Source organism: Dinoponera quadriceps, unplaced genomic scaffold, assembly GCF_001313825.1.
Source record: "Dinoponera quadriceps isolate SergipeBrazil2010 unplaced genomic scaffold, ASM131382v1 scaffold3, whole genome shotgun sequence".
NCBI classification, from domain to species: domain Eukaryota; kingdom Metazoa; phylum Arthropoda; class Insecta; order Hymenoptera; family Formicidae; genus Dinoponera; species Dinoponera quadriceps.
Window position 1 is genome coordinate 2,386,797 of NW_014554293.1, and position 21,753 is coordinate 2,408,549.

Here is a 21,753-nt window from a genome sequence, read left to right on the forward strand (position 1 = left end):
GAGAGAGAGAGAGAGAGAGAGAGAGATACCGCGTGCATTACGTCGCGGCTGATCCCTGGCGCCTTTCTGACACCGCGCCTCCAACGATTACTTCCCGATGTCCCCTTTACCCCACGCTAAAGAATCTATCTCCAGCGTGATGTCAGCGCACCCAACCGCGGCGACTTTTGTTCCTCGCAAAGCTTTCCAGGGGAGGGAATCTCGCGAACAGCTAATCTGGACGTGTTTCGCGTGTAGGTGGGTTTTCCACGCATCAGCAGAAATAATACGCTTTCCGGTAGTGCCTTTCTCGACGGATAACTCGTATCCGCAGGTACACACGGAACATTTTTCTTTTGAATAATACAGCATACTATAACGGCATAATTTATCAAACTCTATTTCGTGCGATTGGAACATACTCATATTAAAGTCAAATTTTACATTTATTATTTGACTTTTATTAATAATAAACGAATAGTTTGGATCAGGTGTAATATTTTTCAACCTGATTATATATATAAATTTACCGTATACGTACAAGGAAATATCAGAAAGATAAAAATGTCCTATAGTGATATGTGCATTTTCGATGCTCCGCAGCTTGGATTGCGCGTTATTTCTAATGCCAGTATGGGAGAAAATTTTCTCTCAGGTAGTAGGTAGTAGTAATTATTATGTAATGTACAATACTACTATATATGCGCGTCTATGAGAACAGTAGAAAGGCGAGTTATTCATTATGTTTCTGACACAGAACATTCGGGCAACAATGTGCAGTTGTAGTCGTACATGTTTGATTTCTGAATTTCCCATACAGTCTTGAAATTGTCTGCGTTTAGTAGAAAAAGTAGATTACTAAGCGCTTTGTGGTTAGGTTTGTTTGTTTTAGCCGAGCTGAATCGCATTCTTCGCCTTTAGAATGAAATAAGTGCATGATCTACCTACTGAAAGTAAAAGAAAACGAAATGATAGAAATATTCTTTTATATCTTCCATGAATCTAGGAGAATGTACCAATCGGAAGCATTAATTAAGCTGCTTCTTCCGCTGAACGCAAGCATCGCTTCGACGTTACAAGTATATCCTAGCCAAGCAAGACTACTATGGTACTTTTTCGGTTCATGAATATTGATATCTTCGCGAGAAAAAATCCCCTACGTGTATAATTATCTGGAAGAAGGAATGGTGGGAATTATATATGCGTTACGAGGGATAAGATTTCGATTGACGCGTTCGCGATTGACGGCGCGAAAACTCTGATCAGGAAAACCGGTAAATCATGTCGCTTACGTTCCTAGAAATTGGAGAAATCATATCGCGAGTGGATATTTCGATGCAACCGGGTATGTACGGATTCGACGCGGGCCGCCTCGTACTTGTTTCAAATCGGATCAAAAGGCTTAGGCGTACGCGGCGTACAAGCGTGTTACTCGCCGTTGTGCAGCTCCGAGTACGCGCGTTGTGTGTTATGGATTTACAACAACCCGCGTCTGCTACAAACGCGCGCACCAGTCAATCCGGTCTGTCCGTCAACGTCATGAGTCATCGGCGTTATCCCTTTGCCTACCAGTCGACATTCGATTTTCGCTCGAATTCGGCCGTCTCGAGCCGAGAGACTTCGTTTCTTTCGGAATTCGCAACCCGGTTAATCAAATTGCTTCGTCACTTCGTCCCCCCCCTCCCGAAATCTTTCATCATTCGCAGAAAGTTCTCAAAATTCTTTCTGTACCCTTTAATTAACCGAATCTCTCTCTTTCTCTCTCTCTCTCTCTCTCTCTCGAATCCACCACCTACAACTCCCCTACGTGGTCGCAACCACGCCTACACTACGATCGTTACAACGCGCAAGGTCGGTTTAGCAATTCGCGCAGCGTGAGCGAGCAAACGACTGTCGTTCTCCATTTCTTTCCTTCACCTCTGTCCAATAACTTGGAACGACCTCGAACGACCTTCCGTCGTGGATTTTACCAAGTGCTCTCGATAGTTTCTCTAGCGACGCGACAGCGCGCGACCGAAAACGCGCGGCAACCTCCGCTCGCGTTACACCCACCTCGTGTCTACCCGCTTCGTCGCACAAAATGAAAGATTTATTAAAGCCCGGATCGCCCATTACACTACTTCCTCTCGTAACGCGAGCTCTACAGCAAGATAACCGCGACGTATTACGAAAGGTAACGATCACCGGAATCCGATCGGTTCGCCGTGAATTTCGACACGTCGAGAGTTACCTTTCGTTCGTCGCGCATGTAATACGCGTGTCTGCGCTAGAGATCCGGCCGTTTCGACCTACACTTTAATTCCTTTTCTCCCTTTTCCCCCTGCCTATACATACTTGCATCTATGTTGTCGTTCCGTTCTCCGGCGCGGCGTAGAAAAGTGCATAGCGCGAGTGACTCCGCGGAACAATGCAGAACCGTGAAGTCTGGCCAGCGCGCACACCGTGAAAAATGCCGTTCGGTCAGCGGCTATTTAATAGGAAACGGCGAATCGTACAACTTTGTACTGGCGATGTGTCGGAGATCGTGGCGAGTAACGTGGTTTGGCGAGAAAAATCGGATTCCGGTACCGATAACCGATAACCGAGTCTCTCAGGAGTGAAACTGGTCAACTCTAACTCCACCCTACTGGAAGTTTCGTAATTTCGCAAAGTTAAATGTTAATCATGCGCTCCGACGCCAAAATGAAAAAAGAAACTGTCGAAACGTCGGTAGTCGATTTAGTACGACGTCTGACCCGACAGGTAGGAAGTTCCAGGCTTCGGCTTCTGGCCGAGGCAGTATTTTATCGCAATACTTGCAATGTAAATTTCTACAAGATCCGGGAGTATTTTTAAGGGATATTAATTTAATATAAATATTAATGCATGCGGGTTAAGAAAGTCGTTTCGATGTGAAAATGACGTAAAATACAGTATCGATTTCGTATGCCTACGAAAATAAAATAAAAAAAACAGCCTATCTAGCACGTACGTTGTCCTGCCGGGCAATTTTATCCTCTTGCTAAGATTTCATATTTCGAAACCAACGTCCAGCGACGGCTCTTACTTGCCTGCCATTTTTACCGTTTTTTTTTTTTTATTTCGAAAACTGTCTTACATCTTTCTTCGTTAAAAGGAAAATTACAAAAAGCGAAGTTGATGAGCTCGGTTTTCGGTAGGCCCGATTAAGGATCGTAACCACGCTGTAATTATGTCTCTTACCGCGAGTTGTGCCTTCGTCACCGCGTGTATCGCTAATTTCAGTCCCTCTAATTATGAACATACGTACGGATGCGAAATGTGGACTGCTGTTCGCTTCTAATTTTTTTCTGCTCTTTATCGCGTCACTGTCATGGTACTTTCTTGTAAGTATGTCGTTCACAATCATTCCACGGCGATTATGAGAGATTAAGGAGGGATCGGAGAGTCGATCCCGAATCGTTACGATTTTATATATCTCGCTCTTCCTTTTAGGATCCGGCCTCAGCTCCGTACTATATGTAAATTCATTTATCCGCTTCTAATTCGTTACCCGACCCGGCCCACGCGCGTCGCGCGGACAAAACGTCACGGAGAAATTGTCGTGTGGCAATCCACCCACGTCACGATCGATTTGTTTCTCGTCTCTCTGCATTGAATACGCAGCGTTTACTCGTCGAACAATGACAGCGGTGCAGATCGGCGGTTCAGCATAATTCGAAACCCCGAGGAGCCGCCGCCGCCTCCTCTCGTTTAGAAAACTAATCGGTCCTTAATTATTCGGTCGTCGAACGCCTCGCCATCCTTGAACAGAGGGGGCTGGGGGGGAGGGGGTATCGGCTCCGTCCGCTTTCAAGCGGCTCTCCCGACCTGCGAGAAGCTTCGCAAGGATAATTCAGCGGTTAAGAGCGAGAAACGTCGGAAAAGGCCGCGGACTTATATCAATTATGGCCGACGCGTCGTCATACCAACGCGGTCAGAATCGCATATTATTAATACGTTAAAAACGAATGATCGACCGGCCGAAGGATCTCTCGCATTTTTGCCGGCCGATTCGCGCCGCAGCGGAAATATATTCGAGGCTGCGAGGAGCTAAACGCCGGCCCTCGTCGCCGTTATATTACGGCCCGGTACAGACGCATGTTTGTGGCAATGTCCGTCCGGGGAACTTGCTTTGGTTGGACGCAATCTCGCGTGTTACGAGTTTCTTAAAATAGCAGCACGCTCCCTCGAATCTTCACGAATGCGCTTCTCTCAGCACGTGCGGCGCACGCACTACCCGTCGTTCGAAGGCATCGCACGTGACTAGTCTGCGAATGTTTCGGATTTGGAGAATCGATATTTTCCCCACAGCGATTTATGTGGCCGCGCAAAATCGTCGAGTCAAAGTGTGACAAAAGTCGCGCGGAGAATCGCACTCGGCGGATTCGAGTGTTCGTATCGAACACGGGTATCTAAAAAGTCAGGAGTTGTGGAAAAAGAAAAACTACCGGAAAATGACGTACGTCTCTACTAAATGGCTCGTCGCGTGCGGATTCCCGCCAATTTTGCGGATTCCGAAATGCGATACCAGAGACCGAGAGTCTCGTCGAGCGAGGAATTCTCTCCAGCTTTGTGGTGTCCTTCCTGCGAAAATCTATATATAAACATTCCTCCGCCGCCCATTTCGGTTTCCTCCATTTCTCGCTCGAAGTTTTCGAGAACGCGGGAGCAACGCGATAAACGATAGCTATACATGAAGCGAATGATTGAGTCAAGTATTTCTCGGGAATGGCTCTCAGCCACTCACGTAGCCTTCCATAGGTGGAGTACTACGGCCTCTAAAAGCAAGCTCGTGGGCCGTTTGGCTTCGGATTGCTTTAGATGCGTCGAAATCGTTGGGGTATACTTTTCGGTTTGCATAAGCTGTCTATGTGTGTATGGACGAAGCGAGTGTTATAAAATTAGTATTCAAAGGGACGTCGAACGGTGATTCGCCCGACACACGTACACACACATACACGGGATCCAGGTAGGATTTCGCGTTTAAGGCGAATCGCGCGGATTATGGGCTTCTCTCATTCTCGGGACCCCACGAAAATAGCGTTAACGGGGTTACGTCACGACGAACCGTCCGTATGTTCAGTTAGCATGTCCAAATCCGGCCGATTACCGGGCTCGTGCGATTGACGAGTCCTCGCGAACCGCGCGCGATAATTGCCTCGCGATCGCCGCGGAAACGAATCGGCCTACTGGCCGACTGTTTGCCGTCCGTATAAATCGCGGAGGAAGAGGACGTTGCGCGTAACCGAACGTACGTACGTGCGTACGAATGAACGCGCGAACCGAACGGACGGACGAGCGTACATACGGTCTACCGATCGGGACAGAGAGGGGACACCTGGGCGATGAAGCGAGCGACGAGGACGGAGACACGCGGAGCGAGCGGGAGAATTACGTTTCGTGATGGAGAAAGAACTCTGGGCGGCTCGTGGGCACACGCCTCTCTCGTTCTCCTCGGCTCTCCACGACGACCTGTCTCTGTCTCGGAGCACCAGCGTTGCTTCAGTCGAGACTCGGGAGACCCGTGATGCTCCTCGTGATCGAGTCCTGCCCTCGTGACCGTCGTCCCGGGCCATGAGAGGAACTCGCGGAGGAAGTCGGTTCCCGCGGATGCGAGCAGCACGCTGAGGCGCTCCGTGAAAATCGAGAAGAGGAAACGCACCGGCGACGGATTCATTGCCACCATGATACATCGATTATAGTGTGCGCTCGACACGATCGAGTTCGACGATAATGACCGGCGGTGTGTCGCCCGATAACTCGGTTTCCCCGGCGGATTCGAACGGAAAATCGCGAGTGTGAAGCAAGTGATCCTCGGAAAAAGGGAAGAAATGAGTAGACGCGTGATGTGCAAAGAGTAGCTTCGCTCTTTCTCCGGTCGATCGTTCTGAACTTGGAGGAGATTCGAGTGACTGCGGGAACGAAGGTTAGCGGAAGACTCGCAGATGTAGACTTGACGAAGCCTGCTCGAGGAAACTTGGCCGGCGTTTAGCCGGAAGAGTGGGATCGGCGGCGCGAGAGAACAGCGAGAGAAAACACGAGAAAGCCGGAAGTGATCTCGAAGGACTCAGGGTCGGCGAAGATGCCGCGAAGCAAGGACGAGGTCGACAAGGTGTCGCTCGGTGCGCATCGTCTCCTTCACAGATCTTGCAGAGGCAAGGCCCACGGCAGCGGCATAGCTAAGCAGAACAACTGTCGCGTCGCGTCCACCTTGTCCTCGCGGAAATCCTCCCCGAGGTCGCCGGTGCGGCCTCCCCCGAAGCAGCAGCGCGAGTCCTGCGTCCCTGGCAACGCCGTTCCCGGCGGACTCGACAGGAAACACAGCAGAAATAGCACGAGCTCGTGGGAATGCAGCGACAGCGATAGCATGCACTCGTCCGAGATCGGGCAGAACGGTGGCTCGGTGGCCGCGGAGAATCACCGATCACCGTCCATCAGCTCGAGCCGCGGCTTCGCGGATCATCGAGCCGATGCCAAAGAGAGAATGAAAGGATCTCATGGGGGTAATTACTGTTCGCCTCTACCGCGAGGCAGCAAGAGCGTCAGGAAGGAGAGCTGGGCGGACACTCTGCGTGTGGGATGCATCGACGACAGGATCAAAAGGATGGAGGAGGGCTGGGACGACAGTAACGTCATCAGGACGCCGAAGGAACGGAAGTGGCACCGAATCACGGCGGAGATAGAACAGAGAATACCGAACCCGGACAATGGGCTGCGGATGTTCAACGGCTTCAAGAACGGATGGACCGTCGGCAGCCCGAAGAAAATGTCAAGAAGGAGCCGTGTGTGCCACCAGAGATGCTCGAAACCGATTCAGGATATTATCGAGTGGGAAGAGCTGGTCGAATTGGCTCTGGCTAGGAAGATAAGGCGGAAAATAGGTGGAAAGGGAAAGACGGATGGCGTGATGGGGAGTGTGAAAGGTGGCGAGGAAAGTGTGAGGGACGAGGGAGAGTGCATGAAGCGTCTGGAGGTTCTTCTGGAAAATAGAGTGTCGCCGCAAATCGACGAGGTACGTTTCGGCGACCGGAAGTCTCGTTCGGGCCGCTCCCCGAATCAATCGCCGTCGGAGACGCGATTTCCGATTTCGTGAAAATGGCAGAGAATCGGAAATAACAACGTGAATAGGGAGATTCGCTTTTACCCATCAATCTCGACGGAACGGACAAAGGTGTCTCGTGTAATTTAGCGGACGTTCGGCGTACAGGAGAGCCCAGGAAATTTCAGGGAAATTGTCGTCGCGTGAGAGCGCATGAAACTCGTTTAAAGGGCAAACTCGCTAATAATCGAACAATCCTCTCGTTTAGGCCGCCGAGAGAGCGGCGTTCGCCGCGTTTGCTCGCGAAACAATGGCGCGTTGTGCGCTACCAATGGAGCCCTAACTCCTGATATCATGGTAATTTATTACCAGGAAATTCACTGTCCGTCGTCTTTACTCGGTTTCCACCGAGTACGAGCGACGAGTCATCGCGCCGCGGTTGCTCGATGCGGAAATCGATACGCGAGAGCTCGCAGCTGCACCGACACGCTGATTCACGGGTCTAAGAGGAGAACGAGAGTGCGGAATACATTTAGCGCGCTTTCGTTCCCGCGGATTTAATAATGCGCTAACCGGTAAACGCGAGCTACGAAGCTTCAAATACAGCCGTGATCGATATCTCCCTCATAATTATGAATAATTAATCGTGCTATATACTCGATTCTCGGATATTTCAGCGACGAGATCGCTGATATTATCATTAGCTTGCCGTTCCGCGGCACGAGTAACAAATCGATAAAGCGCTCGTTTCTTATTTCTCCGTGATAATAATCATACCATCCTCGAGAGGCACAGAAGGATACGAACGAGAGAAGATGGAAATAGAAAGGATCAAGCGAATACCATTTAGATGTTAATGAGTAGTCACTTAATGATACGCGAATGCTCGTCCGGAGTCGTAACGCGTCGCGGCCACGCAATATAAGATGTTTCATAACGATTCATCGACTGACCGCCGGCAGTAGCGATGCCTCGAGGATGTTGCCGATTCAATTTTATGTCGCGTAGATATTTATGCGCTGTCCTCGCTAGGTCGTGCAGCAGGCGCCGCGGTATCGTTCGTTGGATATAAGAACGGAGAATTTAATTTACAGGGACGTATCTTCGCAGACGTTCCACGGCGGATTCAATTGGATTTGTGTGATTGCGAAGATGCACGCTGCGAATAATTCAGTTAACGCAACTCCTCAGATCTCTTCACCTCCTTCCTCTGATAACATTAATCGTCGACACACTCGATTTTTGTTCTTAATTGGAACATTGGTCCGGGGACTGGTTCTTTTGTTTTTGTCGGAGTAAGGACGAGTATCGATTCAACGAGAAGCATCCTCCCGTCATCCCTTATGCTTTTACGACGACGCATTAACGGCTCATCCGCGCGTGTACCGATTATTCGCTTATTTGTGATATTATGCAGGCCACGAATAATCCAATTAATGCAACTCGTCGGACCTTTTTTTCTCTTTCTTCCAATAAAATTAATCGTCTCATGCCTGTTTTTTTTTTCTTTCTTTAATTAGGACGTTAATGGGGAATTCGAAATTCTTTCATTTTTGTCGGAGCAAGGTTGAATCCTGATTCGACGAGAAGCATCCTCCCATCGTTCCCTAAGCTTTCGTGAGAACGCATCGACGGCTCGTCCGCCTGTATTATACTTTTGTTTGTGATATTACATAGGCGCGATCAGAAGAGCATCTGGCGCAAGAGCAAGCATGGCTGACTTCCGAGAAGGTCTGGTTACTGCATCGCGGAGGCTTCACACCCGCCACGAGGTGCGGTTCCGCCGATCCCGATACCGGAAAATTGAGGATCCGATTGACCACATCTGGAGAGGAATTGCTCGTAGACGAGGAAGATGTCGAGAAGGTATTGTAATTGCACGCCATAATTAATACTCGGACAGTCGCATATAGGCATTCCTTATCTTTGAGTCGCTTAATTAACGACTGATCAAACGACTAATTCGATCACGCCTCGATCATTGTTTTTATGTCTCCAGGCCAACCCACCACAGTTCGACAAGGCGGAGGAGCTCTCCCAGTTACGATTCCTTAATGAATCGTCCGTTCTTCATACGTTGCGGCAACGTTACGCCAGTAACTTAATACATACGTACGCGGGAGATAGCATGATCGTTATCAATCCGGTTGCACCATTGGCAATTTATTCGGAAAAGGCAAGCCGGTTCTTGAGAGTTTACTTGAATCTTATATATATATATATATATATATGTACCGCATGTATTTATTCTCGATACAAGAATTTAATTCACACTAGATTAAATTGAAATGTTTCGACATCACACTCTTCGGAATACCATCGTGCGAGATAAAATAATTCGGCGAATTTTGTATTTATACTTACGTCTCCTAATTGTAACTAATTGTGTGATAAATTGCGTTACATTTATTTGTCGTTACTGTGCCCTATGTCGAAATTGAGATCGCTTTGCTCTTTCCTCCAGGTCGCGCACATGTTCCGCGGTTGCAAAAGCGAAGACATGCCGCCGCATATTTACGCCATAGCGCAGTCGGCTTACAGAGGAATGCTAGCAACACGCAGAGACCATTCTCTTGTTTTCCTCGGACGTAGCGGAGCGGGGAAAACTACGAACTTCAAACACGCTCTTCATTACCTCGTGCTAGCCGCGGGCACTGTCAACAAGGTGAGTCGTAACGTCGTTATACTTCGACGCTGCGGCGTATTGGCGTACATTTATTCCGATTAGATTGCCCGAATACTACGTGAGATACTACGATTCTCTTCTTGCTGCAGATCCTGACCATCGAGAAACTAAACGCGCTCTTCACTGTCCTCGAGGCCTTTGGGAACAGCAGGACGCACATGAATTCGAATGCGACGCGTTTCACGCAGCTCTTCAGCCTCGACTTCGACCAGTCGGGTCAAATTGCGTCGGCGTCTTTACAAGTGAGGGAAAACGAAACATATTTTCATCCGTCTACCCTACACAATAAACAACATTTTGTATTTGTGTTAAAATCGATCCTTGTTTAAATTCTTGAGTTAGCATTTTTAACACACCGTACGTCAATATTCAGTATATTATGTTTATGTTATTTCAACATTTTATGTTGTGTCAATATTCAACATGTGTAAATATCAAAATAACGCATTTTATACTTCAGTGTCAATTAACGTATTAATTTTGTGTTAATTTTCGGCATAATATTTGTATTATTTTTCAATATATTCACATCGTGTTAAATTAAGAGGAAAATTTGAGCGGAGATCATTCGAGACACGTGAAATGTGTTAAATTCGACACAAAAGTTTTTACCGCGTATCTACATCCTTTTCTGTAACCCACAAAGTGAGTGATAACGTGATTCTTTCTCTTCGCAAGGTACTGCTCCTGGAGAAATCGCGAATAGGTCGAAGAGCGAACGCGGACCCGACCTTTCACGCCGTTTACCGTCTGTTGGCGGGCGCAGAGGGTGCTCTGCGAAAAGAGTTGCACCTCACGAATCTAGTCGCTGAAAACAATCCTTTCGTGACCCCCTTGCAGAAGCACGAGGATAAGCAACGAGCTATGGTCGAGTTCAATCGTATTGTCGCCGCGTTTAGGATACTCGGCATCTCCGAGGCCGACGAGAAAGTCATTTGGCTGGTTTTGGCCGGCATTTATCACTTGAGCTGTGCCGGCGCCGTGAAAGCCGGCACCAGCTCTCAGAGCAGGTGGCAATTCGCGAGGGTGGAATGCGCGGAGAAAGCCGCTAACTTGCTAGGTACCACCGTCGAGGAACTGAGCAGAGTGGTGTTCTCCACTAACGGGGGCGGTGCCGGGACACCGAGCACTCCGAGACCGGCTTTGCGAACGCCCAGCCCGACCGAACAGGGCAAGGACGTCACGGGTCTCGATGCCTTGGAGGGCCTTCTGGTCGGACTCTACTCGGAAGTCTTCCATTGCGTTGCGGCTCTTATCAACAAGTAAATAACTTAGATGGATCATTGTTTTTCTGAGGCTCGTTGAGCTATTGGCTCGATAGCTTCTTGTATATCTTCATTTTTCAAGGGTCGATTCGATTCAGTCGCAATCGCCGCTTATTTCTCGATTCGAATGATATGAAAAAGTAATAAAAGATTGGTGAATTTCTTTCCCCTCGGAAAGTAATGGATAGTTGACAGATACGTCATAACACTTTATAAAACTGTTGACTCTTCTCAGATTATATTTATAGTAACGGCGTCTTTTATTGTGCAGTAATGTATTTCTTATTTTTTAGATCCATATCATCCGCTGTACATACAGTCTCATCTCTGTTGCTGTGTGACTCGCCAGGTTTTCAAAACCCTGCCTCGTGCGGTCGGCAAACAGGTGCATCATTCGAAGATCTTTGTCACAATTATCTGCAGGAACGCCTGCAGTTACTGTTTCACCACACTACTTTAGTAGCCCCGAAGGATAGGTACGAAATATTAAAGGCTTGATTAAAAAATCTCTCTAATCGATTTTTCTACATGCTTAATTTGCCTTACGAGTCAGCATCGTGTCCTTGATGGATTAGTTTCCGACGTTTCGAACGTTTTAACTCGCTTCTTCAGAAAAAGGAACGTCCCGAAACTCCTTCCGAAGTGTTCGCGAAAAACGTTGGAAACAAATTCATGAAGGAACTAACTCGGAAACCAAATTAAGCATTTCTCTCCTCCTTTTCATCATTCCTTTCCAGACCGTGAAAACCTAAAATATCTGATTGTCCTTCATGTATAGAAGTATTTATCCCGCATTATTCAAGTCACCATTTCATTCAGCTGATGAGAAATGTAAAAAGTTCTTTAAAAATACAACGTGTACAGTATATTTGTATAATTCGCGCCGATGTGTGAAAATAATCGTGGATATTCCGCTCGTGAAAATTTATCAGATATGTCCAAGAAGGCATCGACGTGGATTACGAGGATGATTACGACGAAGAAGGTATCGGATCGCCTCAGGGTTTAGTGTCCCTTCTGGATCGTGGAAGTTCGCAAAGTGCAACGATGTTACGAACTAGTCAAAGCGACCTTAGCGGCGGTAGACAGATGGAACGGAAAGGATTACTCTGGCTGTTGGACGAGGAGACCGTGTGCCCCGGAGGCAGCGACGAAACTTTCTTGGACCGTCTGTTCTCTCATTATGGAGACCGAGGTAGATAATTATTTTCTCAACAACGACACTCGCGTCGTTCTTTCGTATTAATCATGAAATCTCCATTTCAAATTTGCGAAGAAAATCTAGAAAATAAAAAGACGCGATATACGCTCTTGTTGCAGATCATCAAATGCTTCTGCGAAAGGCACCGGGCAACAATCAATTCGTCCTGCAACATTTACTGGGCACGAATCCGGTGCTTTACACCGCGACCGGTTGGCTGAAAGCCACGCGCGAGAATCCAGTCGCCAAAAGTGCCATTACGATACTACAAGAAAGCACGAGGTAACGCGGACTTTCTTCGATAGACTGGTTGGTGGAAAAAATTAGCTGCATCAATAACCTTGCTATTATAACGATCTTTTAGAGAACATGTGAGCATGTTGTTCGTAAGTGCTCGGGGCGCTGGTGTTTCTGGTGCGTTATGCAGTTCCTTACCGGGAATCGAAGGTTCGCAGTCGTTAAGACGAGCCTCGAGCATACGAAGGACATTCACGGCCGTAAAGAGGAAGAATATCTGCTTGCAAGTGAAATTCACCGTTGTAAGTTCGATTTCCTTCCTGCTCCCTTTATTCTTATTCGACGATTTTTCAACTCTCTCTCTCTCTCTCTCTCACAGCGTTTCGATTTTCGTTTTCATCGACACGCCGGTTTGATTGTTTCGCGTCTCGTTTGTCGCGAATATCGTAGCATCTTCGGATAGGTTGTAGTCTATTTTTGTCGGTGCGCGTCATCATTGGTCATCGGTGTCAAAGATCAAGCCATTATCGCGAATTCCGCAAGTGTTATCGTTAAACCATTCATTGGTCATACGAGCGTACCGTTAGCTCGGGGCGGATCGACCTCCGCCCTACGAGATACTCTCGCCGGGCTGAAAATGTACAGTGAAATATGCGTAACGGTGTTTTGGTGTCACCTTCTGCTGTTATTGTTCCTCCTTCTTCTCGGTCTCTATCTAGTAAGGACAATACCGCGATTCTTCATTTATCTCGGCGCGTAACCTCGACATCGAACGGAATAAAGCACGAGCGTTAATCGTTTCCAGGATGGCCTCGTAGAGACACTGCGAAGAACTCGAGTGAAGTTCGTCCACTGCCTTCTGCCGCAACACAATGCGGGTTGTACCGACAACAAGAGCCTCCTCTCCGTGAAGTCGAATCAGAGCGAGGACAGCGTCATTAACGTCCCTCTCCTTCGATCACAGGTAAATTTTCGATTCTTTAGAAGTGTCAAAGAAGAAAAAAACCTCGATTTCATACTAGTGAAGATACACAGGCATGTAATTTTTCCACAAAGTTTCATTAATTTTCTTCACTTTTGACTTTCTTCTTCTTTTTCCCCTCATTAGCACTGCAAATCCAAGTGTGTTATTTTTACACGCATAAAACGTTTAAAAATGACACGTTTAACTGAAGCTTCTTTTACATATTTCTTGCCGTTTTAGGTTACGTCATTTAAAACGTTATAAATTAACACGTCCAGTTGTGTTAAATGACGCGATTTAAAATGGCAAGAAATGTGTGAGAAAAACTTCAGTTAAAATAACATATTTGAATTTGCAGCGGGACGCGATACAGAGTGTAATATACTTTTCATATGAAGTTCATATCGTATACAAAGTTTCATACAGATTATAATACAAAGATTCCTATAGATTATGTAATGAATAAAGATTTGATACCAAGTGTGACATATATTTTTATATAGATTCGCGGAAGCCAGATAATAGATGCCGTGCGTTTACACAAAGTTGGATTCCCGAAACACATGGCACTTGGTGAATTCAGACGTCGATTTGGATTGCTATCGAGCGACGTGAACGCTCGCCCCGGGAGTCCCGTGACCGACGAGCGTCGCGCCGTCGAAGATATGTTACTCACCGTCGACGTAGACCCCGCATCCTATCGAGTCGGTCAAAGCCAGGTGAGTAACAATCTTTTTCAAAAGCGCTCGCACTTTTGTTTTGGCGACTGAAAGCAGCGGTAGAAAGTAAACGCGCTGTTAGAAATAGTGAAAACGTCATTAATCATTCATAAAAACCACAACAAATGATATTTATTGCGGGAAAGTTCGTTAGCGCATTGAAATTGATCAAGGGACGCGAAGTATATTGCTTGCGTCGAGTATACTGGGTGGCTAGGAAAAAAGTGCGGGAACACGATGGAGTGACTGAAGTTATTTCTCAGGAGGAGGATTTCGATGAAGCGAGTTTCACAGCGGAGATTAATATATAATCTTTATTAAGTATCTCTGTCGAAAGTGTCTCCCTGTGATGAAGAATAGAATGTTAACAAGCTATGTAACACCCGAGGGTTGTTAGAAAGCGCGTATGCGTGCACCTCGTAATTTCATCGTCTTATTATTCACGAAATCGTGACGTCCTGCACGCGCGCAATTTTTTCTCCGAAAATATCAGGGTATAATATATTTGCTTTCTAATAGAATTTTTCCTGCCCGAGGAGAGCGTGTAAAGTTTTACAACGTACGTAGGCGCGAATAGTTATTCAACCGCGAATTTTTCCGACTACATCGTTCGACGCGGTTGTTTTATGATGTGCGCAAAGTTCGCGCGGAGAAGCGCTTCCGTGCATCGTGGCGCGATATGTCAACGCACTTTCGCTAGCTAAGAAATCGTTAATGGAATTCAGAGGAGAAAATAACGACCGCACTTCTACGGACGTTGTGCAAATCATCGCGGTCGACGGTTTCCGCAAGTCGATAATTGTCCTCGTCACGAAGACGATCGAACATCATCGCTCACAGCTCGATCCTGCTGCATCCATTCCTCAAGGCATGACTAGACGAACTTTCAGAACTCTTAAGAACATATCTAGGATAAAATTTCGCGTTATTGAGAACGCTTGTTTCCAAACAACGTATATGACGCTATGAAACAGCCAAAAATTCTCTCCTAACACCGCAAACCCAAGTGTGTTATTTTTATCAAACGTCTAAAATAAACGTCTAAAAATAACACATTTAATAAACTTTTTTACATGTTTTTTGCCGTTTTATGTCATTTAAACGTTTAATCGCGTTAAGCTATAAGTTAACGTGTTCAATCGTGTTAAATGACACGATTTAAAACGGCAAGAAATGTGTAAGAAAAGTCTCAGTTTAAATAACATATTTGAATTTGCATTGTAGTCAAAAGGCTCATTTCTTCGTTTCGATTCCAACTTTATAATTTTTATTCTAATTTTTTTCTTACAAATACACACACACACACACACACACGGAGAGAGATAAGGATAAGGAATTTTTCTCGACATATATTTAAGAGATCTTGATCGATAGCAAGGCACGAAGGTATTCTGTTTGACATCGATCAGATCGCGGATGTGACGGGTTGAGAAGATGTTATACCCGCTTAACATCGGATGAAAAACAGGAAGAGAGGAAGCGAACTCGCAAAGTGGGGGTCAACGGGGTCACACGCGTATTAGTCTTTCGGTAGTTTCGCCCGCGGAAACATACCGAGACGCTTTCCAAAGCTCGACGCGGCAGATCGTATTCTCTCTCGCACAGGTGCTGCGTCTCGGAATACTAACTTATACACGCGCAGAATACTAACCTGCACGCGTGCACGCACACATATACATTGTAACTGATACGATTTCTCCGTACCTGAATCGCGAGTATGCATCGGGAACAAAATCAAAAGTAGTGTGCTTCTTTCACTGACAAGTACTTTTGACAATGTCCAAACAATATAAAGTGTAAAGTGACATAAAAATGTTCCAATTAGACTTGTTGAAATTATGCTTGAGATTTTTAATAATTATTTCCTCTCGAGCAATATATATATATATATTTTTTTTTTACCAACCATTTTTATTATATATATGTATATATCTTCTACTATTGTAAGTTCCTTCTCCAAATGCTTGAAAGTTTATGAAATAAGCCGGGACATTGACAGAGGGAGCAGCTCCGTAGCGCACCTGTTGTATTCGTATGTTTTTCGCGGTGAAGGGCCACAGAGAGCGGTTTATGCGTTTCACCGACTGTACTTGGCACGCAAAACCAGCTTCGCCGGCGGAGCTTTCACTTTGCAACGCGCGTAGCTTGCAGCGCGGGAAGAAATGGCCAGCCGAAAGGCAGCCTTTATGCAAATTTCTACGTGTGGATTAAAACGATATATACGGCAAACCTAGTTGGCACGCGCGTATCGCTACCTCCCTTTCTGAGAAAGCACATTTGGTCGGAATTTCTTTTTCCGTTGTCCGTGACAGAGTCCCCATCCGAATTCGTTGTTTCACCCACAAAACCCACGGCATTCTGATGGTACCGCGCGTCGTATCGATGCATTATTCATGATGACGCATTGCGTGGAGAGGGAAAAAAAACCTACCATCGTGGAAGTAACTTTTATTCCAGGACGAGACGTGCTTTTCTATACAAAACACCTCGAATTTTTGTCCAGTCGTCGGTATTCCGCGAGACGTGTTCAGGAGGGACGGCCTTCGCAGGGGAATTTAACGAGCGATCGCGCGAGTCCTCCCGAGATGTCGGGATTTTTATCAAAATACGCCTTTCACATTTCACACACTGATACCATTACGACGGTATGAATGTTATTTAATACGAGTGCCACGTCACACGGTGTGACTTGCGATATTATTTTAAGAAGGCGGGATTCGCGCGTGGCGTGACGGTCGCCGCGCGCGCAAAGCAGGCGCAAAGCGAAACTTAAAACTGATTCTGCATCTTGTGTACGAGGCAATCAACCGTTAACTCCGTTTATTCGCAGACAACGAAGCCTCGGCGAGCGAGCGAGCGAGCGCGCTCGCGCGCTATAAGTTATGCGCCGGTCGTTTGCCCCGGCGATAAACCATACGCGGCATAAACCCGCCGCGAGACTCTCTATGACGTGTATCTACGCGTACGTTACATAAATACGATCGTCCGTCCGTCCGTCGAGTTTTCGTGATGGTTTACGACAATGAAGAGATATAAATCGGACTGTCGCATTAGCGAGATTCAAATTAGGAATCTATTCACACACGGCCGTGAAACTTCAAGCGTGTACATTCGACACGTAACTCTTCTGGATTATATTCCAGTCGGTCTATGATGAAAATTACTCTCCTCCGATTATTTATCGCTGTTTGCAATGTAAATAAATATGTATGGATGCGTGCAGTAAACACACACACACATACTCTCTCTCTCTCTCTCTCTCTGGTACGAGGCAAATCCGTAACTGCCGAGGCGGATTTGCTGCCGCCGCGAAAACTTCGGGAGGAAGCGCTTAACATCGACGTCGCTCTGAAATACACGTCCTCGCGATTAAGAGCGTACAGCGCGGATCATAATTATTGAAATTTACGGAGGGAACCGTCAGTGGATTACGCGTCTGTTATCGCGTATATCCACGCCGATTTCGGTTCGTTGACTTTTGCACGGCTCAGTTTCTCTTCCAGTCCGCATTCCCCGTGCCCCTCCTTTACCTTTTACCTTTACCTTGGCCTTGCCTGGTGCCTGCCTCATTTCACCTCCGCCGCCGCACGAAATCCGCCCCGTCCGTCCTAAAGGAGCAGGGAGCGCAAAATGCCTTCCATCGGCTCCACCTGTTCTTCGTAATCTGCTAGAAAACACGACGTGCTCGACAAGAAACGACCGTAGGAACGATGAAGCGCGATATAGTAGCCTTACACAAATTCATCTCAAATCCACACAATCGTATTTCGTTTGAAAAATGTTGATTTCTAAAAAAAAAAAAAAATTCACCTTCGTCAAACATCTATCGGCTTTCGAATTGTGAAATTCGAGGAATTTGCGCGACACATCTAATTTCTCTTTCTAAACAGCATAAAATGCTGGGTCATACAAACTCCTCGAAAGCTGACTCGATCGGAGTCAATAACTTACCCGTCCGTAACGATAACTATGACGACAGGATGATATAACCAGCTTATAATCTTATAAGAGTGTCGCTCCGACAGAGTGTAAATTCCAAGCAGCCTATTAAATTGCTAATCCGCTCCGAAGAAATCGAAATTGTCGGGCTCGAGCGAGCCTGGTATCTTGGAATTCAAGCGAAGCAGCGGACAAGATCGCGCGCGATGTCCCAGAAAACGCGTGCATCTCCAATAATCTCCGAATAGAGATCGAAATATCTCTCCACGGAAGCGACTCTTTGCGGTCCCCTAAAGATGAAAAAAAATGACGATTTTTTTTCAAACGCGACCAACGAAATTACCATCTTATCTCCCGTGGCGAGATCTCGTGGCCATTATTCCTGTCTCTGCGAATCCGCGTTGTATGATCCAATATGAAGGGTCACTGCATCGTTTCATACGTACGCGTACGCGCGCTCAGCGGCGCTTCCTGATTCCGTAGAAGCTTAATCGAAACAGCTGCAGACTATCGACGTCATGCCAAGTCGCACATTGCCGCTGGACGAGATGCCGTAATGTCCGATTTACGATAGACGATGCTCAACGGACGATTCGCAAGATGGTGTCTCTTTCGTAAGACCGACCTCGTGGGATATTTTTAGCATCGATCGATAGTGTTTCTCTGCTAAAATTTTACTACGTCACACTACTACACGCTCTCGCGAGACTTGATCGTTTCTCCGGCGCCTAAGGACGAATTTCTCGCTCTTATCGTAAAAGACACGTGATAGCGTGAACCCGAGAATGCTGCGCCACGGGACTACGTAGCACATATAATATCGTGCGACCGCGAAAGTGTAAAGGAGACGAATATCACCCGAAGGGAAAAAAAGACGTGCTTGTGACTTTCTCATGGCCCACAAATACAAATTGCTGCACTGGTCCTTACCGGTTCGCCCGCCGATCCATTTGTAATTTTGCACCGCGAACATATCAGCCTCCTTACATCTCGTTCTTCGGCCTTTCATTTCTTCCCACCTAGGCGCGCACCTGCACGAGATGTAGGTTTACAAGGAGATCGCCACAATGCATTTCCGACGGATTTCACGGAAAATTCTTAGCTGGGGATTCGCTTTTTCGCTTCGAAAATTACTCCTCCCCCCTCCCCTCCCCCATTTCTCGAGCGAGATTCCATATAAAGAAGTGAAAACCAGTTGATGCGTCTTTCTTTCTGTCTCCTTTCCCTCTAAAACGACAGGATACGCGGATTAAATTACACACATTATGACACAAACGACAATAACGACAACGTAACGGCGTGTGCGAAGAGGTGGGCATTTTCCTTCCCGGAACGGTACAATTACGATGTGCAAATTACACGACGGATCCAATGAATCTTCCGTCATCTTCGTGGCTGTTTATGCGCTTACTCTCCTGCGTGGTATATATCTTTGGCCGCCGCCGTGGCGCGCTTCATTTCCTTTCCGTCGCTGCCCTCTGCCGACGCAATCGTCCGGTTTGCAAACGCGCGCCTGCGGCGCCTTCGTCGCCGCACGTCGAAAAACTAGAATGACCGGGTTTTTTTTTCCGTATTTTCCCCGGGAGTTACGTATCTCGCCTGAGGAAACGGTAACCTCGCTTCCGTCCCGGCATCCTCCTTTCTACGCTCTAACGCCGATTCGTCTTCGCACGCGGTATGGAGCTCGAGGTGGTTCCAAGTTTCTTCACCTCGAAAATTAATCCGCACATTCCAGAAAGTCGTCGCGATAAATGCAACCTACCGTCGGTGTATATTTAATTTTTAATGCCTCTTATTTGCCCTCCGAGCCGTACTGTGCAATTTCGCGACGACATTAGTCCAAGGTTGTCTCTCGCGATCGGGATTCGCTATGTTTCGCAGTTTCATCGTTCTTGATTTTCCCTTAATTCGCGTCATTTCCATATCCTTTCTCCTTCACTTTGCACTTTTCCACGACGGCCTCGTCTTCCCTTTGGCTCGTCGCTCGTCTTTTCTCATAGCTTATTATTCGCTGATGAAATAGCTAAACTCTTTAAGAAAAATCGAACTGCACGTTTGCACGATCGCTTACTATCGTCGTACCAACATATTTCCGGACGTAACGTTATTTGAGCCCGATCGCGTCTGCGATGTACGTACGTCACGGCTTCGTACTAAAATAACAGGCACTACCGTTTTCCACGGCGGAAATGTGACCGCTGATCGCGCGTGCCTCCGATTACTACGTGTCCCGCATTTGAAACGATTGCTATGCTGAGTGATTCTGCTAATCGATTAGAGGCGCCAAGTAGAAACGTGCGTGCATTAACTCCCGTCGGAATATTAATTTCTCCGAGCAAACAAATCGTACATGCAATTAACGATCTTTATCAAGTATGTTTCGCGATATAACGATCATATTGGACTGCGATTTCTAATCCGATGAAGGTCAAATAAGCTACCGACGTGTGTTAGTCGAAAATCGAAACAGAGGAACATTGAAGAATGATGAATGATGAAAGTAAAAAATAAAAATATATAATCCGCAGTTAATTTATAAATAAGATTAGACGAATACAGCTTTGATGTATTTTATTTGTGTATTAATTGTGAAAAGTAAAACTGACGAGAAGGAATTCTAGAATGGAACCACTGGACTTTGTGAGACCTTCGTGAAGACAGAGCCATTATGCAAATTATGCGTCGCGCGACGCTTGCTGATCACGGGAAAAGGATTTATCACGTGTGCGATTAGCCACGGGACATGTTAAATATTGCGGATCACGGTTAAGGCAAACGGTGGTCAACGTACATACAAATCCCGATTTGCTTGAGAACACATTTTAACCAACAATTAATTCGCATTAAATAGCGCCAAGTCGGTTGAGGGACTACTAATCATGGTGTACCGATGGAGAAACGCGATTACTTATCCAACAAGTTTGCGTGCTAGGTCAGGTTCGCACGACAATCTCGGCAACCAGCCAGATTCAGATCGCGGAACACCGTCGCTTCCACCCACGATCGAAATGGTAATGCGGAGGGGACAGCAGCATTTAAATCTTACGCGCCATGTAAATTACATACGGTACTTCACACAATGCCATATAGTCCAAGTACATTTTTCAAGAATCGAATTCTTCCAGAGAAGGAGAACCCCATTTCACGATAGAATTCGAGCGACCGACTCGTGCTATTAAAAACTATTATTTCGGCTCTGACAAAACTATTATTTCTTCTTTCCGTCTTTAAAGCGGACTAGCGGCGAAAGTCACCGTAAAACTCGTCGCGCGTCGGGCCAACGGGACGATCGAAGACAGCATCGACGACAGCAGTCCTGAAAATCGAGCGGGTGCATCGCACAGCGAGCGGGTTTATCGTGTTTCTCACACCGCCGTCGTTTTCCCTCCGTCGGGAAGCGGAAACGTTGCACACCGCGGTGGCGGCGGTGCGCCGCAACGCTCAACGTCGCGCGTCTGTGCCAGAGCCGACTCGGGGGTCACAGATTCTTTATTTCTGCCCAGCGGTTAATTGCGACAGGCTAGACGTAACTTCCTCGTGCTTTTCTTTCGGTCCCGCGCAAAGGAGCGCGCGATGCGAGGCGGCTTCCACCGGTCATTAATTCACCTGGCTTATCGTGTAAGCGCTCGATGTCTCGTCGATAAGACGCGCTCTTACGAGAGCGCGCGAAACGGATCGTGTTTTTACGACATGACATGAGCTGGGGGGGGGGGGGAAGGGGGGG

At 46.8% G+C, this 21,753-nt stretch overlaps 1 protein-coding gene across 3 annotated transcripts in view; it reads left to right on the forward strand.

Moving 5' to 3' along the window:
- The window catches only part of LOC106742891 (unconventional myosin-XVIIIa-like), a 50,417-nt gene that overhangs the window by 10,776 nt on the left and 17,888 nt on the right, over nt 1-21,753 (forward strand). Inside the window, exons 1-12 of one of the 3 annotated variants that reach the window (XM_014616257.1) lie at nt 6,047-6,991; nt 8,696-8,884; nt 9,018-9,194; nt 9,483-9,683; nt 9,794-9,946; nt 10,383-10,966; nt 11,263-11,445; nt 11,902-12,164; nt 12,290-12,452; nt 12,535-12,709; nt 13,213-13,371; nt 13,875-14,090. In XM_014616257.1, coding sequence (XP_014471743.1) covers nt 6,062-6,991; nt 8,696-8,884; nt 9,018-9,194; nt 9,483-9,683; nt 9,794-9,946; nt 10,383-10,966; nt 11,263-11,445; nt 11,902-12,164; nt 12,290-12,452; nt 12,535-12,709; nt 13,213-13,371; nt 13,875-14,090 — 3,393 coding nt within the window. In that variant the 5' untranslated portion in view covers nt 6,047-6,061. Of the gene's footprint in view, nt 1-6,046; nt 6,992-8,695; nt 8,885-9,017; nt 9,195-9,482; nt 9,684-9,793; nt 9,947-10,382; nt 10,967-11,262; nt 11,446-11,901; nt 12,165-12,289; nt 12,453-12,534; nt 12,710-13,029; nt 13,126-13,212; nt 13,372-13,874; nt 14,091-21,753 lie in introns of those variants that run through there. The other 2 variants (XM_014616249.1, XM_014616279.1) reach the window with 2 other exon arrangements.